Raw genomic sequence first — 18,294 nt, forward strand, 5'->3', positions numbered from 1 at the left:
AATCTTGATATAATATACATACATGGTGCTCCTGAGCATACACAGAGTTCCTTTCTCTCTATCAATCATATAGGCAAGCTTTCCCTTGGCAGACTTAGCAACATAAATTAAAATACCTTTTTCTAGCATAGAACGCCTCCTTCTGCATCTGCCTTTAGTTTAAATGTCTACTTGCACCCTGCAAGTAGCTCAACAAGCACCCAAGTATTATTTTAATATAGCGATTCGATCTTTTCCTTGGCTGCTTTCTTCCTAGGTTGCCTAAATAACATCAAACCAGAGCTCAATGCATAGAGAGGAAAACCTATAATTCACGAAAATACATCATGAACAGAATGGAGTAACAGGAAGGGGAAAAATGGCTCTCTTGTGACAATCTCATTTCCATAAGAGATCTAATTTTCCTTTCTGCCACTCCATTCTGTTCATAAAGCTTTGTGCATTATGCCTTCTTCTTCCAAGTTAATCACCATATAATTACCGTTGGCTCTCCCTCTCCACAGACCCTGTACCCACAGCCGCCACCACCCACGGCTTGAAACTCCACAGCTGCTTGTAGGCTGGTCGCAACCCAGGCATGGGACTAAGAGAAGGGGACATCTTCATGGGAAATGGCAACAGGAGAAATCTCAGCGTTTCCACCTGCCTGACAGGTTGGGTGGGTTTGGCGCAGGACAGGCTGCAGGCAGCACCAAGGAATGAATGGGCAATGCCAAGTTTCCCACCTGTCGTTTGAAAACAAAGCAGCAACGGGTCGAGCGCCTAAGGGTGGGAGAAGCCAGAGCAACGCATTTCCACAAGGAGCAACTGAGGCAAAGCGGCAGCTGAATAAAAGCAGGCCACAAATGTCTCAATTTATTAAGCTAAAGACTGGTACAGACAAATCCCTATTCTGGAAGTCATAGAAACATAATGGAGTTGGAAGAGACATCGTGGGTCATCCAGTCTAACCCCATTCTGCCAAGAAGCAGCAAAATCGCATTCAAAGCACCCTCGACAGATCGCCATCCAGCCTCTGTATGGCTATACTTCTGGGACATGGCCATACAGCCCGATAAACACACAACTCATCCAGCCTCTGTTTCAAAGCCTCCAAAGAAGGAGCCTTCAGCACACTCTGGGGCAGAGAGTTCCACTGATGAACAGCTCTCACATTGAGGAAGTTTTTCCTAATGTTCAGGTGGAATCTCCTTTCCTGTAGCTTGAAGCTGTTGCTAGAAGGATCCCCTTTCTAGGATTAGGGGTTAAACCTCAAACTCCTTTCCTATTGGAATCTCAAGATCCCCAATATTTCAATACTCAAAAATGTTAAAGAGTTCAGCAGAAATCAAGTATTACTAGAACCCAAAAGAGACTCCACAAAGAAATTCAGAAGGAGAGAGCATTTAATGCTTAGCAGACACCCCCTTTTCCTCCAGCAAACTACTGTATAGCTTCCAATATTGAGGGGAGGTGATGGAAGAGAATTATTTAATCAGCCCTCACTGCAATTTTCAAAGCCCATACCTGCCACATGGGAAAAACTGCCTCTGAACATGTGCGAAGGGCATGTTACATTTAGCTAAATAACCATGCCTGGACTGGATATGTCAAGACCATAGCTTCCAGAGAACCCCAGCCAATTAAAATGCAACCACAGATTAGACATATAGCACCAGTTAAAAGCACTTAGTATCAGTATATAAAATCAATACATATGAAAATCAATCAAGATTTTTTAAACCCGAAAATTTAAAACTATCTGGATAGATCTGCCAGTAGAGATTGGTATTTAGCGCTGTTTTAAAGGCAAACAAATGTATCCAGCTGTCAAACCTCATTGGCAGGTCATTCTGCAGTTTGGGGACGGCTGAAAAAAACGTCCCCTGGGTAAGCTGGATAGGTATGGCTCATTCATAGGTTGATGGAGAAGAGAAGCTACAGACCCCATCTTCTTCTCTGCTTTCCTCAAATAAAAGAAATGTCCCAAAGTCTGGCTTCCTTCTAACCAGCCATGCAAGAGAAACACTTGCCACAAGGAGCACAGAAAGGCATGTTTTGGGGTGAAGCACTCACCTGAAAGAAACCCCCATCCAGCTTCCACAAAGCAGAGAAGCCACAGATCACATCTCCTTCTGTTCTTTGGAAATGAGCCTATCTACAAATAAAAGACATGTCCCAAAGTCTAATGTGCTACCTTGCACTGATGTCATGTTAAGAGAAAAGAATGCACCCGAAAGGAGCCTTGGTCCAGTTTTCATGAAACAGAGAAGCCTTAAATTACATCTCCTTATGTGCTTTGTAAACAACACTCTTCCTAAATAGAAGAAATGTCCCAAAGTCTGCCTTCCTTCTAATCACACTCGACTGGTTTCAGATCCAGCTATGCAAGGGAAGTACTTGCCACAAAGACCACAGAAAGGCATGTTTTGGGGTGAAGCACTCACCCGAAAGGAGCCCCCATCCAGTTTCCACAAAGCAGAGAAGCTATAGATCATATTTCCTTCTATGATTTGGAAATAACCCTTTCCACAATTAAAAGGAATGTCTCAAAGTCTACTTTCCTTCTGGCCACACTCTACAAGCATCAGCTTCAGATGCACGTGGGAAGCACCTGCCACAAAGCCACGTTTGGTGTGAACTACTTACCCGAAAAGAGCCCCCCTCCAGCTTTCTCATGGCCTCCCCGAGGCCGGCGGTAACCCTACAACTGAGCAGTCCCAGCTCTGGAGCAAGAGAAAGCGTGAGCATAATCGTCTCTGGGCGAGCACACCGCCTGTCCCTTTTATGCACTTCCCACGCCACTCCCCACCCATAATATTTACTCCACGTGAGGCCCTTCCCTTTTTTTTCTGAAAGAGGTGGGGAGAAGAGAAAGAACGGAGGCAAAGCAAGCGATGATGCCAGCAAGGCTGCCAAGCAACCCGGCAGGAGGAAATCTTGCAAGACATTTTCCATGACAGCAAAGCCTGAGAGAGAGAGAGAGTCATACGAAAGAAAGACGGAGGCAAGCGTTTTGGAAGATGGTTCCTGGTCTGTGCAGTACTGGAGTTAGGGGTACAGGACCACCATGAAAGTGGGAAAATTGCAAATATACAATAAATAAATACTACATTTTTTAAAAAAATCTGAGATAATATATCTCTAGGAATTCTCCAATAGGACTCTGGTAGAAGTTGAATAGAGTCCAACTGAAAGCTCTAGAGCAGGCATGGGCAAACTTTGGCCCTCCAGGTGGACTTCAACTCCCACAATTCCTAACAGCCTACCATCAGTTAGGAATTGTGGGAGTTGAAGTCCAAAACACCTGGAGGGCCAAAGTTTGCCCATGCCTGCTATAGAGGTTCTGAGAGAGAACATTTTAATTGAAACAACAAGAGTCAAACCCACATATCTACCAATTCTGTATCCACAAAGTCGACTATCCATGACTTGAAAATATGTATTTTTAAAAATAATAAATCTCCCAAAGCAAACCTTGATTTTGCCATTTGATATTAAAGGACACCATTGTACATTGTATATACTGAAACTTGAGCATCCACAGATTTTGATATCCATGTGGGGTCCTAGACACAAACCTCACTGAATACCATGGGCCTATTCTATGGGAAGAAGAGCAGCAAATATAACCATGACTGGTCTTGCCTTCTCCTTTAACAGCATACAAGAAAGTGAAACATCATCCATCCTGCTTATGGGTTGCTGTGTGTTTTCCGGGCTGTTGGTTCATTAAGTGCTCAAATATGAATCAAGGAACACGAAAGGCACTGCAGACTAATTCAACCAGGGAAGTCAGACACAGCAGAGCACTTGATGAACCAACCTGGACTCAGCATATTATTTGAGAACGCAGAAATGCTGGACCACTCTAACAACCACCATGTTGGACTACACAGAGAAGCCAATGAAATCCACAAGCATGTGGACAATTTCAGCAGAAAAGAGAAAACCAAGAAAATGAACAAAATCTGTCTACCAATGTTTAAAAACTCTAAAATCATGGCAGTAAATAAAGTAAATAAACTCAGAAAACAGGGGAATTCCATGCATGAAACAATCAGGGCCAGCTAACACCACCCAACAAAGAATTCCCCCAGACAGGAAGCAGCCAGGCTTTGTAGCTGAAAGGCCATTCAATGCTAATCAAGGTGGCCAACTGCAACATTCACACTTGCCTCCAACAGACAAGAGTTCTTTCACCCACCATGGACTTTCCACAGATATATAAACCTCACCTGCCTAGTTTCCAACAGACCTCACAACCTCTGAGGATGCCTGCCATAGATGTGGGTAAAACGTCGGGAGAGAATGCTTCTGGAACATGGCCATACTGTCCGGAAAACTCACAGAAACCCAGTGATTCCAGTCAAGAAAACCTTCAACAACACATCCTACTTATTCCTATTGCATTCAGAAACCAAGGGACCATCTACATGATATACTTACAGCTGGCTGAAACCACATTAACTACCAAGACTCTATTCTATCCATTCCTGGAATATGTACATTGGTAAGAGACTTAGAATGCTCAGCTAGGTAGGGAGTTCTTCTTGGACTGCAGGTCCTAGCATCCTTAGCCAGCATAACTAATGGTGAGAAATGCTGGCAGTTACCTCACAACCTCTGAGGATGCCTGCCATAGATGTGGGCGAAACGTCAGGAGAGAATATTTCTGGAACATGGCCATACAGCCAGGAAAACACACAACAACCCTGTCTGTGATCCTGGCCATGAAAGCCTTCGACAACACACTGGCAGTTGCAGTTCAACAACATCTGAAAGACTGCATGATTCCCATCCCATATTAGTGCTTCATCAAATCTGAAGATCCCATAGGTTAAAGCCAGCCATGACGATCAATGTCTAATTGGTATGAACGTGGCAAAGTTATATTTCAGGTCTCGCTTTCTAATGCACTCTCAATTTTCAAAATTTAAGCAACACAGGCTGCAACAACTACAGCAAACAGTCCATGAAAGTGTAGGTAAATGCAACCCACAAAAGATAGCAAAAGATTGCGGAGATTTTTTTTTTTAATGATGAAAAATCTTTCTGGCGGAGGACATGAGTAGACTTCATGCGCACAGTACACCTTTCCACTTGTTTTGCAAGCTCCTACCATCACAAACAACATGTACTCTGACACAGAGGTACCAATCCTCCTGACTTTATGAGCAAAGTCCCAGGCTGTGGGCAGGTGGAACTTGAACTGTTTGTTTCCAATGAACGTTCAAGCAAAAGCTCGCTTCTTCGAAGAGAGTCAGAAAAGGGAAAATGAAAGTCTTGACACAGTTCTTCTGCATCGAGCCTTTTTATGCGCCTGTCTCACACTTGCGTTTCAGCCTTTGAAGTCTCATTTGGGGAGAGTGGAAAATCTCAACCCACCAGGAATTTGCAAAAATAAAAAACAAGTCTCCGCCATTGTTCTATTTTTTATTTTATTAGACACCTTTCCCCCATTATAATAACTCTTCCAAGAGTGAATATCCCTTCCTAGAGGTAAATTTCTCTGATTTTGGTTGCTGGTTGATGCTTTTATATATAGCTATAGTGTTGTTTTATTCTGGCTACATTGTTGAATTGCATTTTTATGTAATTACATTTTAACTATGTTGTTCAGGCTTGGCCCTATGTAAGACACCCTGAGTCCCTTCGGGGAGGTGGAGGCAGGGTACAAAAATAAAATTGTTGTTGTTGTTGTTGTTGTTGTTGTTATTTCTCTCACTTCCTGTTGTCTCGCTTCCCTAAGTTGGGTAAGTTGGGTGCTTGTAAACTCGATAACTGCCTGGAATGCATTAAGCTGCATGATATGAGTCTACATCAGGCATGGGCAAACTTTGGCCCTCCAGGTGTTTTGGACTTCAACTCCCACAATTCCCAACAGCCTATCGGCTGTTGGGAATTGTGGGAGTTGAAGTCCAAAACATGCCTGGTCTACATTGACAGTGTAGATGGGGCCTAAGATGCACCCCTTTACAGAGATGTTTATATGGGGAGAAAGTGTGTTTTAGAATCAAAGAAAGACAATGTTTACAAACAGCAGGGCACTTTCAAAATTGGCACTCCATGTCTGGAATTATAAGTCGGCTTTTATGTCACTAGACTGGTTTTTAGCAAAGGTCAATCCCACAAATGTGGTGTGTCCATAACAAACAAAGAAATCGGAGCCAGAGAACTGTTGGAGAAGGAGGAGGCAAAAGAAGACTTTCCCTTTCGTGTTGGATCTCCCAATGATCCAAAATCCCGCCAATGCCACTTGGGCATTTACCGGAAAGTTTGCAAACACGGGACAGCACAAAGCGGGGCAAGATCTTTCGAGAGAGAGAACAAGTATCGCAGAGGTGTGTCATTCCAGCAGAGCAGCTGCGTTCAGCTCCGTTGGTTTCGGTGCCTTGTCGAAACAAATCACAATCCCAGTGAGGATGAGCAACCCATAATAAGGTTACTCACCCAGGCACTCGCTCAGCTTGCCCTTGGAAAGGCAGGAAATGAAACACCTCTTCGGCCAAGTGAACAATTCCACCTGGAGCAGATGAAGCATCCCGGAAGTTACACACAGAGAGCCAAGCCTTATCTGGAAGTTGCGTTGCAATCTACGCATCCTCCAAGGGGCAACAAAATACACTCTGCACATCCACAAGGGAACGTCATCAACCCGATAAAGGGCTTGCATTTTGAAGAGATGCTTGAGATCTCTGGCTAAACATTTTCTTTTCCTTGACTTGCAGGTCTCTGGATTTTATAGGATGAAATCATGACTACATCTTCACTGTTGTATTAACGCAGTTTGTCTCCACTTTGATGCTATGGGAGTTGTAGTTTGAAGAGGTCTTTTGCCTTGTCTGCCAAAGATTATTGGTGCCTCACCAAACTATAGGATTCAATAGCACTGAGCCATGGATTTTCAAGTGGGGTCAAACTGCATTAATTCTACAGTGTAGATGCACCCAAGGAGAGATAAATATCTCAACAAACTACAACTCCCAGGCATCCACAGCATTGAGCCAGGACAGTTCAAGTAAGGTACAACTGCATTAATTCTACAGTGTAGATGCACCCAATGAAGGGTAAATATCTCACCGAACTACAATTTCCATGTTTTCATAGCATTGAGTAAATTGTGATGGCATTGAATGTTTGCCTTGTATATATTCTGTAATCAGCTCTGAGTCCCTTCAGAAAGATAGAGTGGAATATAAATAAAGATGATGACGATGATGATGATGATTATTATTCTTATTATTATTGAGCCATAGCCATTCAAGTGGGGTCAAACTCCATTAATTCTCCAGTGTAGATGTATCCTGAATTGTGAAAGGCTAGGCTGGCTCTTTTCTGTCTATGGCAGTTAAGGACCTTTTATTAGGTCCCTTTCGTATGGCAAGATTATTACACTTTGGTATGATTTTAATTGCTATGCCTCCATCCTACAGCACCTTGGGATTTGTAGTGTGGGGAGGCAGCAGAGCAGTAGAATTTTAAATACACTGCAAAACTACAAATGCCAGGATTTCATTAGACACAGGATGTATCTACACTGGAGAATTAATGCAGTCTGACTCCACTTTAACTGCCATGGCTCAATGCTATGGAATCCTAGGAGTTCTAGTTTTACAAGGTCTTTAGCCTTCTCTGCCAAAGGGTACTGCGGCTTCACCAAACTTCAATTTGAGGGCAGACAAAATCAAATATTATTTTGATGGAGCTCTCTTCAAAGACACATTGTAGAATTTTAATAAATTTACAATTAATATTTTCCTGAAACTACAGAGGGGCAAATGAGGGGAAACCCTGCTGATTTTGCTTACTCCCAAAGTGCTTTCGTTTTTAGAATGGAATTTCAGGGACTCAGATTTCCCTCTTTGTCTTCACGATCTTGCTCAAGCCCCGACCTTTGCAAAGAACAACATCTCTTAAAAACAGGAAAGTGTGACTGTGTGTTGACAAGAACAGGCAAAAGGTCCAAGATTCAGAATAGCCAGACTATTTTTACAGTGGCATTCAGTTCTTCAAGCACAGTAGATGGAAATGTGTCACACATCCATTACTTAACTGAGTCAAAAAACAAATTATTTAGCAGAAAACGGAAATGAGTTTTCAACCGAATTATTACTCAATCTATTCGAGGGGAATAGATTGACTAAAGATGCATCTACACTGTAGAGTTAATGCAGTTTGACACCACTTTAACTGTAATGGCTCAATGCTATGGAATCCTGCGAGTTTTAGTTTTGTAAGGTCCTTAGCCTACAATCACTGATAGTACTAATAGTACTTTAGTCTGCAATCACCGATATCACATTGGACATGTGTATTCAGCAGCAGAGTAGCAAAGCACAAGGGCAGATGTCTTCACTGTATCTGGTTGTGATCCCTAGGTTGTGCCAGTCAGCATTCATATAATATTATTTCTAGCACCCACTTTTTTGCTTGGTAGGCAAGCAGTGCTTCATGTAAGTTAGAGCATGGTCCAGAGTGACTCCCAAAATTTTTGGGGTGCTGCAATGTATTTTGGGGTGCTGCAATGCAGTGGGATTCCTTTCCAGGTAATCCTCAGGGCTCGAGATGCTGGTCTGTTCTTAAGATGAAAAGCACACACGTCTGCGTTTACAATGGATTAGGAATCACCTAGTTTTCCCTGTAATAGGCAGTAAGACCATCTAAAGCTCCTGGGTTATAATTAAATTCAGCTAATTATACTTTCCTTGATCAAATTGGATGTTTGCATCAGCGTTTAGGTTTCAACCTTGCCTTGGGAAAAGTTGGTTGCCCACTTACTTTGGCATCAGTAAAAGAGATTGAGCAAGTTGTCTCTGTTTGGAAATCTCATGTTTAAAACCCAGCCAGGAATTCACATTCCATGGTCTTTGGTAATATTTGAATTATCGGGAATTCCAAGACTCCAAAAGCTAAAATTAACCAAATGTGCAGATGAGACGATGACACCTTTGCTTTCCGAGAATCCAATGTACACAGACTGACGTAAACTATTATATAACATTACTTGTGTCTTATATTCACTATCTTTTGATATTTGTTCTGAGTATTTTAAGATATTTATTTTGTAGAAACACCTTTTAATTATGTATTTTATATAATGTTTATGATTATTGTATGTTTTTAGCTAGATTGTAACCCGCCTTAAGTCACAAAGAGAGGCAGGTAAGAAATGCTATTGTTGTTGTTGTTGTTGTTGTTGTTGTTGTTGTTGTTGTAAACCTGGGTACCATTTCCAAGATATAGCATCATATCCCTATATGGAAATGTAAAAATACCAAAATAAATAAATAAAAATCTTAAATTTTAAACTTTCATTCTATATCTAACATTTGTTTTAGCTGGGCTTTAGCACAACAGGTTAAATCACCAGCTGAAGTAAAACTTGCCAATCAAAAGGTTCGCAGTTCAAAGCCCGGGCCAGACTGAGCTCCTGGCCTTTAGCCCAGCTTCTGTCTACCTAGCGGTTCGAAAGCAAAATGTGAGTAGATTAATAGGTAGCACGCTTAAAAGCGGGGAGGTATTTTAAGGCACCCATTAAGGAAATGCCAGAAAAATGCCGGCGATTTGATCATGGAGGAAGTTTACAAAGAAAGTTCTTTGGCAGGGAGATGGAGCGACAGCATCGCCCCTGTGGCCGGAGCCGAGCATAAGCCTCCAAGATGCCAAAGTTCGGAAAAAGCTTATATATTCCTCTGTCTATGTGCAATGTCTGTCTTGTCTGTGTATAAAACAGCATTGAATATTTGCCGCATATGTATGTTCTGTGTCCCCTTCATGGTGAGAAGGGCAGAATATAAATACTATAAATAAATAAATAAATAAATGTATTTTCATATGTATTTTATAAAAATAAGTTTTAATATGTGTATTTGGAGCCCCCGGTGGTGCAGCGGATTAAATCACTGATCTGCTGAGCTTGCTGATTGAAAGGTTGGCAGTTCGAATCGGGGGAACAGAGTGTGCTCCCACTATTAGCCCCAGCATCTGCCAACCTAGCAGTTCGAAAACATGTAAATGCGAGTAGATCAATAGGTACCACTTCTGCGGGAAGGTAACAGCTCTCCATGCAGTCATGTCGGTCACATGACCTAGGAGGTGTCTATGGACAACGCCGGCTCTACGGCTGAGAAATGGAGATGAGCCCCAAGCCCCAGAGTTGGACTCGACTAGACTTAATGTTGGGGAAAACTTTACCTTTTATTCTACGGAATGTTTTCAAATGATAATGTGTTTTGATTATGTGTTTAGCAATGTTGTCACCTTCCTCGAGCAGTGAGGAGAGGCAGGTAAAAAATAGAATTATTATTAGTAAATCCCAAACACTTCTAGTCCCAAGCGTTTCAGGTAAGGGATATTCAATCTGTATTAATTCCCTATTCACTGACTCACTTTTTGTTTACAGAAAGGTGTAAGTAAATTGCAATAAGGATAAACATAACAACTATATGTACTTACATATGCTCATGTGTGGTTACATTTCAAAGCACTCTGATAACCCATAACTACCCTACAAATCCACAAATTGTTGTTGCTCTTTAGAGAAGCAACCATTGTCCATCCCAGAACATACTATTCCAGCATAAAATTAAATGTGCTTCATCACCATCATCATGGCATATAATAGTAGCATAATGCTTCATTCGCTAATGTTAATATATTACTTAGAAACCACTTCCACTCCACCCAGTAACATGCTATGCTAATAAAATATTATATACAATATATATATATATATATACACACACACACACACACACACACAAACATACACTGTGTGTGTATATATATATAATATACAATATAATATACAATAAATAATAATCTATATATATAAAAGAGTGATGGCATCAGGGCAGTGGACAAAACAACAAAACTACAGGCCCCCCAACCTCGAAATTTGACAACACAACCCATCATCCACGGCTCTAGGTTGATACAACAAAAAGAAAATAAAAATAAAGTCCTAATAAGAGGGAGAGGAATAATTGTTTTTATCCAATTGCTGCCAGTTAGAGGGCTAAGCTCCACCCACTTGGTCTCCTAGCAACCTACTCAGTCCAGGGGATAGGCATAGTTAGGCCTCAGGCCTCTTCCACACTGCCTATAAAATACAGATTATCTGATTTTAACTGGATTATATGGCAGTGTAGACTCAAGGCCCTTCCACACAGCTATATTACCCATTTAGAATCCGGGCTGTGGCGCAGGCGGGAGAGCAAGCCAGCTGCAACCAGCTGCAATGAATGACCAGGAGGTCATGAGTTCGAGGCCCGCTTGGAGCCTATGCTTGTCTTGTCTTTGTTCTATGTTAAAAGGCATTGAATGTTTGCCTATATGTGTAGTGTGCTCCGCCCTGAGTCCCCTTTGGGGTGAGAAGGGCGGAATATAAATGCTGTAAATAAATAAATAAATAAATTATATTATCTGCTTTGAACTGGATTATCTTGAGTCCACACTGCCAGATAATTCACTTCAGTGTGCATTTTATACAGCTGTGTAGAAGGGGCAGTTCTAGGCAGATAATATAAGATTACAAATATACAGTAGAGTCTCACTAATCCAACATATACAGTGTCCTCTATCCTCACCACTTTCACAGTACACAAACAACCAAATGCATACTAAACATAAAGACAACCATACAACAGACATTCAATACCTCCACTACCTCAACAATTTCTCACCAACAACACCAGACAACGCCACAGCAACGCGTAGCCGGGCACAGCTAGTATAATATATAATATATTGTATATACATTTAATATTGATAATATTATAATGTAATCTATATATATAAAAGAGTGATGGCATCACGGCAAGTCACAAAACAACAAAAGTACAGGCCCCCCAACCTCAAAATTTGACAACACAACCCATCATCCACGCCTCAAGGTTGATACAACAAAAAGAAAAGAAAAATAAAGTCCTAATTAGAGGGAGAGCAATCATTTTTTTTATCCAATTGCTGCCAGTTTAGAGGGCTAATCTCTGCCCACTTGGTTGCCTAGCAACCAAGGGACAGCCAGGTTTCAGTTAGGGGACAGGCAGATTTAGGCCTCACTTAGGCTTCTTCCACAGATTATCTAATTTGCACTGGATTATATGGCAGTGTAGACTCAAGGCCCTTCCACACAGCTATATAACCCATTTATAATCTTATATTATCTGCTTTGCACTGGATTATCTTGACTCCACACTGCCATATAATCCACTTCAGTGTGCATTTTATACAGCTGTGAAGAAGGGGCCTCAGATAATCCAGTTCTAAGCAGATAATTTAAGATTATCAATATACAGTAGAGTCTCACTTATCCAATGTAAACAGGCCGGCAGGATAAGTGAATATGTTGGATAATAAGAAGGGATTCAGGAAAAGCCAATTAAACATCAAATTAGGTAATCGTTATACAAATTAAGCACCAAAACATCATATTATACAACAAATTTGACAGAAAAAGTAGTTCCATGCGCAGTAATGCTATGTAGTATTTACAGTAGAGTCTCACTTATCCAACACTCGCTTATCCAACGTTCTGGATTATCCAACGCATTTTTGTAGTCAATGCTTTCAATATATCGTGATATTTTGGTGCTAAATTCATAAATACAGTAATTACTATATAGCATTACTGTGTACTGAACTACTTTTTCTGACAAATTTGTTGTCTAACATGATGTTTTGGTGCTTAATTTGTAAAATCATAACTTAATTTGATGTTTAATAGGGTTATCCTTAATTCCTCATTATCCAACATATTCGCTTATCCAACGTTCTGCTGGCCCGTTTATGTTGGATAAGTGAGACTCTACTGTACTGTATTGTATTTACAAATTTACCACTAAAATATCACAATGAATTTAAAACACTGACTACAAAAACATTGATTATGAAAAGGCAGACTGCGTTGGATAATCCAGAACATTGTATAAGCGAATGTTGGATAAGTGAGATTCTTCTTTAATATGAAATAATTACTGGGATAGAATAATGCAGAACAATATAATCTCTAAAACCAGGACAGTAAATAAACAGGGGAATTCCACACAGGAAACAATTAGGGCCAGCTAACACCTCCCAACAAAGTATTCCCATCATCAAAGTCTGGCAAATCCTGTTTTCTCAGGGCCACAGACAGTAGAAGCACATAAAATATCGCAAACAACACCACTCTGAAAACAAGGGAATTCCAGACAGGAAACAATCAGGGCCAGCTAACACCTCCCAACAAAAAATTCACTCAGGGAGGAAACAGCCAGGCTTTAAAGCTGCAAGGCCATTACATCCTAATCATTTTTCCTAATTGCAGCATTCATACTTGCCTCCAACAAACAAAAAAAACCAATCAGAAATATTGTATATTCACAACCTTTAGGAAATAATATCCCCTGATGGCGCAGCGTGTTAAAGCGCTGAGCTGCTGAACTTCTGGACCGAAAGGCCACAGGTTTGAATTGGGGGAGCGGAGAGAGCCCCCACTGTTAGCCCCAGCTTCTGCCAACCCAGAAGTTCGAAAACATGCAAATGTGACTGCATCAATAGGTACTGCTCCGGCGGGAAGGTAACGCCGCTCCATGTAGTCATCCCACATGACCTTGGAGGAGTCTACGGACAACGCCGACTCTTCGGCTTACAAATGGAGATGAGCACCAACCCCCAGAGTCAGACACGACTGGACTTAATGTCTGGGGAAAACCTTTACCCTTGACCTTAACTACCACCAATTCCTCAATACTTTATTTCCCATACCACCAGACTTCGCCACAGCAACGCGTGGCCGGGCACAGCTAGTACAATATAATACTAATAATAATACTATATAATACTAGCTGTGCCCAGCCACGCGTTGCTGTGGCGTTGTCTGGTGGTGTTGGTGAGAACTTGTTGAGGTAGTGGTGGTATTGAATGTCTGTTGTATGGTTGTCTTTATGTTTAGTATGCATTTGGTTGTTTGTGTACTGTGAAAGTGGTGAGGGTAGAGGGGGGTCTATGTCCATGTGTAGTATTGTATAGTATTTATACGTTGTCCATGTGTTGTGAATGCTTGGATTGTGTCCTGCTGCATAGTAGAAAGGGTTGGGCTGGATGGCCCTTAGGGGTCTCTCCAAACTCTTGGATTCTATGCTTCTATTATTATTATTATTATTATTATTATTATTATTATTATTATTATTATCTTCATCATCATCATTATTATGTAGAGGCTGGATGGCCATCTGTCAGGAGTGCTTGGCTTGTGTCCTCCTGCATGGTAGAAGGAAGTTGATCTGGATGATCCTTAGGGATCACTCCAAACCTTAGGATTGTATGATGATGTTGTTATTATTATTATTATTAGTAGTATTAGTATTGAGAGGCTGGGTGGCCATCTGTTGGGAGTGCTTGGATTGTGTCCTGCATGGCAGAATTGGGTTGGATTGGATGGCCTTTAGGGGTGTCTCCTAACTGTCTGATGCTATGATTCGATGTGTATTATTATTGTGCAGATATTGGATGGCCATCTGTCAGGAATGGTTGGATTGTGTCCTCCTGCATGATATAAGGAAGTTGAACTGGGTGATCCTTAGTGGTATCTGCTAACCTTAGGATTGTATGATATTCCTATTCTTATTGAGAGGCTGGCTAGCCATCTGTTGGGAATGCTTGGATTGTATCGTCCAATGGCAGAGTTGGGTTGGACTGGATGGCCTTTAGGGGTCTCTCCTAACTGTCTGATTGTATGATTCAATTTGTATTATTACTGTGCAGATCTTGGATGGCCATCTGTCAGGAGTGCTTGGTTTGTGTCATCCTGCATGGTAGAAGGAAGTTGAACTGGATGATCCTTAGGGGTGTCTCCTAACCTTATGATTGTATGATATCCTTCTTCCTCTTCTTCTTCTTCTTCTTCTTCTTCTTATTATTATTGAGAGGCTGGGTGGCCATCTGTTGGGTGTGCTTGGATTGTGTCCTCCATGGCAGAATTGGGTTGGACTGGATTACCACAGTAATTATTTCATATTACAGTAGAATCTCACTTATCCAACATTTGCGTATCCAGTGTTTTGGATTATTCAATGCAGTCTGCCTTTTAGTAGTCAATGTTTTTGTAGTCAATGTTTTAAATTCATTGTGATATTTTGGTGCTAAATTTGTAAATACAGTAATTACAATATAGCATTATTGAGCATTGAACTACTTTTTCTGTCAAATTTGTTGTATAACATGATGTTTGGTGCTTATTTTGTATAATCATTACCTAATTTGATGTTTAATCGGCTTTTCCTGAATCCCTTCTTATTATCCAACATATTCACTTATCCAACGTTCTAATGGCCTGTTTATGTTGGATAAGCGAGACTCTAGTGTATATTTATAATCTTATATTATCTGCTTAGAACTGGATTATATGAGGCCCCGTCTACACAGCTGTATAAAATGCACACTGAAGTGAATTATCTAGCAGTGTGGACTCAAGATAATCCAGTTCAAAGCAGATAATATCTATATATATATAAATGAGTGATGGCATCACGGCAACCAACAAAACAACAAAACTACAGGCCCCCCAACCTCGAAATTTGACAACCCACAAATTTACCACTAAAATATCACAATGAATTTAAAACACTACAAAAACATTGATTATGAAAAGACAGACTGCGTTGGATAATCCAGAACATTGTATAAGCGAATGTTGGATAAGTGAGATTCTACTTTAATATGAAATAATTACTGGGATAGAATCATGCAGAACAATATAATCTCTAAAACCAGGACAGTAAATAAAGAAACAGAACAATACAATCTCTAAAATCAGAACACTAAATAAAGAACAACATTCTGAAAATGGGAATTCCACACAGGAAACAATCAGGGCCAGCTAACACCTCCCAACAAAGTATTCCCATCATCAAAGTCTGGCAAATCCTGTTTTCTCAGGGCCACAGATAGTAGAAGCACATAAAATATTGCAAAGAACACCACTCTGAAAATAAGGGAATTCCAGACAGGAAACAATCAGGGCCAGCTAACACCTCCCAACAAAAAATTCACTCAGGGAGGAAACAGCCAGGCTTTAAAGCTGCAAGGCCATTACATCCTAATCGTTTCCCCTAATTGCAGCATTCATACTTGCCTCCAACAGACAAAAAAAAAACAATCAAGAATATTGTATATTCACCTTAAGATCATCCGGGGAGGCCCTGCTCTCGATCCCACCGGCCTCACAAGCACGGCTGGTGGGGACGAGAGACAGGGCCTTCTCGGTGGTGGCTCCTCGGCTGTGGAACTCCCTCCCCAGTGACATCCAGCAGGCTCCATCCCTTCTAGGGTTCAGGAAGAAGCTGAAGACCTGGCTATGCTCGCAAGCGTTTAATGAATGAACTCAGCATTGACATGGATTGGATTTAGGCTTTTGCACAAGGTCTGATGGATGATTGGTATATATATTTGGTGTTGCATTGTCTTAAATTTTTATATATTGTATTTTACTATGTTATTTAATTATTTTAACTGTTTTATTCTTATTTTATTGTATTATGATGTACTGGTAGTGTTGTGACTGCGCCTTCGGGGATTATGGTTGATGGGGATGGAATTCGAAGAGGAAGAAAAAACCCTTGTGATGAGGGTTCACTGGAGGAGTTGTGCAGGAAGCGACTTAGAGAGCTATATGGGGGATCTTCTGAGGAAGATTCAGATGGGGAGATGGATGCTGAGGAACAGGTGGTGGCTGGGGAAGCGGGCACTGAATGGGCACAGCCACCGGAGATGTCTGGGGATTTGGGGTCTATGGATACTTCTGAACCTGGGGTTTCTGCAGGAGCTGATCCCAATTGGGATGCTTGGAGAAGGGAGGATGGTTCTTTAAGTGTTCATGGGGCTAAGTGTGGGCAGGATGATTGGGACTCCGACGAATTGCTAGGTACTCCAGATCCACGAGCTCTAGCTGTGTGGAGCTCAGACTCTGAGTAGATTTGGGACACCTGGTGTTTGGGTGTGAGTGTTTGGTCACCCAGGAGGAAGGGGAATAAAATGGGAATGTTTGGCCACTGCACTTTGCGTGTGGCAAGGTGTTGCTGAGGCGCCATTGGGATCTCTGTGTTTCCATGAAGACTGGACTTGGACTATGATTTGAATCTGCTGTTATCACCTAGCTTGGCTCTCGCTGTGTCTTATCGTGGACCTGTTTTGGATGACTGCACCCTCTTCAGACCTTGGATCGGAATTTGACCTTGCTACTGCCTTCGCCCTGTGATTGATGACTACTATCGGCTTTTGACTCCTGGCTTGCTCTTTGGACACCGCTGTTATCTCCTGACCTGACCTTGGAATCCCGGACGACGTCTTTTCACCATCCTTTTGGAGCCTTCGGCTTTATCCACATTGTGGAAGCAGTCTTCTGCATTCTTAGTTTGTTTGTTTGTTTCCTGACCAATTTGGTGTTTTCTTTTGGGAACTGTTCCTTTGAAAACTACAGCGCCGGCTGGCAGGGCTTGGACTCAGAAAGTGCAGTTTGCACTAAGTTTGTTTAGCTTTGTTTTTACCTGCTTGTGTTGCTGAATTATATTTTTGTTTGAACTGCTCTTGAAGCACTGATAGTGAAGTGTTTCAAGGTTTTTTCTGTGTTAACATTACTTTTTGGCTTATCTGCTGAATAAACTCTATTTTTGTTCGCTAATTGGCGTCTGACTCTTGACAGGTAGTGATCCTACCAGTTGTGTAAGCCGCCCTGAGTCCCCTTGGGGAGAAGGGCGGGGTAGAAATATTGGAAATAAATAAATAAATAATACATTCACAACATTTAGGAAATAATATCCCCTGATGGCGCAGCGTGTTAAAGCGCTGAGCTACTGAACTTCTGGACTGAAAGGCCGCAGGTTTGAATTGGGGGACCAGAGTGAGCCCCCACTGTTAGCCTCAGCTTCTGCCAACCCAGAAGTTCAAAAACATGCAAATATGAGTGCATCAATAGGTACTGCTCCGGCAGGAAGGTAACGCCGCTCCGTGCAGTCATCCCACATGACCTTGGAGGAGTCTACGGACAACGCCGGCTCTTTGGCTTAGAGCACCAACCCCCAGAGTCAGACATGACTGGACTTAATGTCAGGGGAAAACGTTTACCCTTTACCTTAACTACCAGCAATTCCTCAATACTTTATTTCCCATACCACCATACTTCGCCACAGCAACGCGTGGCTGGGCACAGCTAGTAATATAATATATTGTATGTATATATTATTTGTAAGCTGCTCTGAGTCCCCTTCGGGGTGAGAAGGGCGGGATATAAATGTAGTAAATAAATAAAATACATTTTGCTAAGACTGCAGC

The 18,294-nt window shown here is 41.6% G+C and overlaps 1 protein-coding gene across 2 annotated transcripts in view; it reads right to left on the reverse strand.

Moving 5' to 3' along the window:
- Window positions 1-18,294, reverse strand: part of itpkc (inositol-trisphosphate 3-kinase C) — a 34,810-nt gene that overhangs the window by 14,799 nt on the left and 1,717 nt on the right. The window contains exon 1 of one of the 2 annotated variants that reach the window (XM_016994804.2): window positions 2,629-2,952. The exons of the other annotated variant lie outside the window; for it this stretch is intronic. Within the exon in view, the coding sequence (XP_016850293.1) occupies window positions 2,629-2,937 (309 nt within the window). The 5' untranslated portion in view covers window positions 2,938-2,952. Of the gene's footprint in view, window positions 1-2,628; window positions 2,953-18,294 lie in introns of those variants that run through there. 2 annotated transcript variants of the gene reach the window in all.

Source organism: Anolis carolinensis, unplaced genomic scaffold (genome assembly GCF_035594765.1).
Source record: "Anolis carolinensis isolate JA03-04 unplaced genomic scaffold, rAnoCar3.1.pri scaffold_10, whole genome shotgun sequence".
NCBI lineage: Eukaryota > Metazoa > Chordata > Lepidosauria > Squamata > Dactyloidae > Anolis > Anolis carolinensis.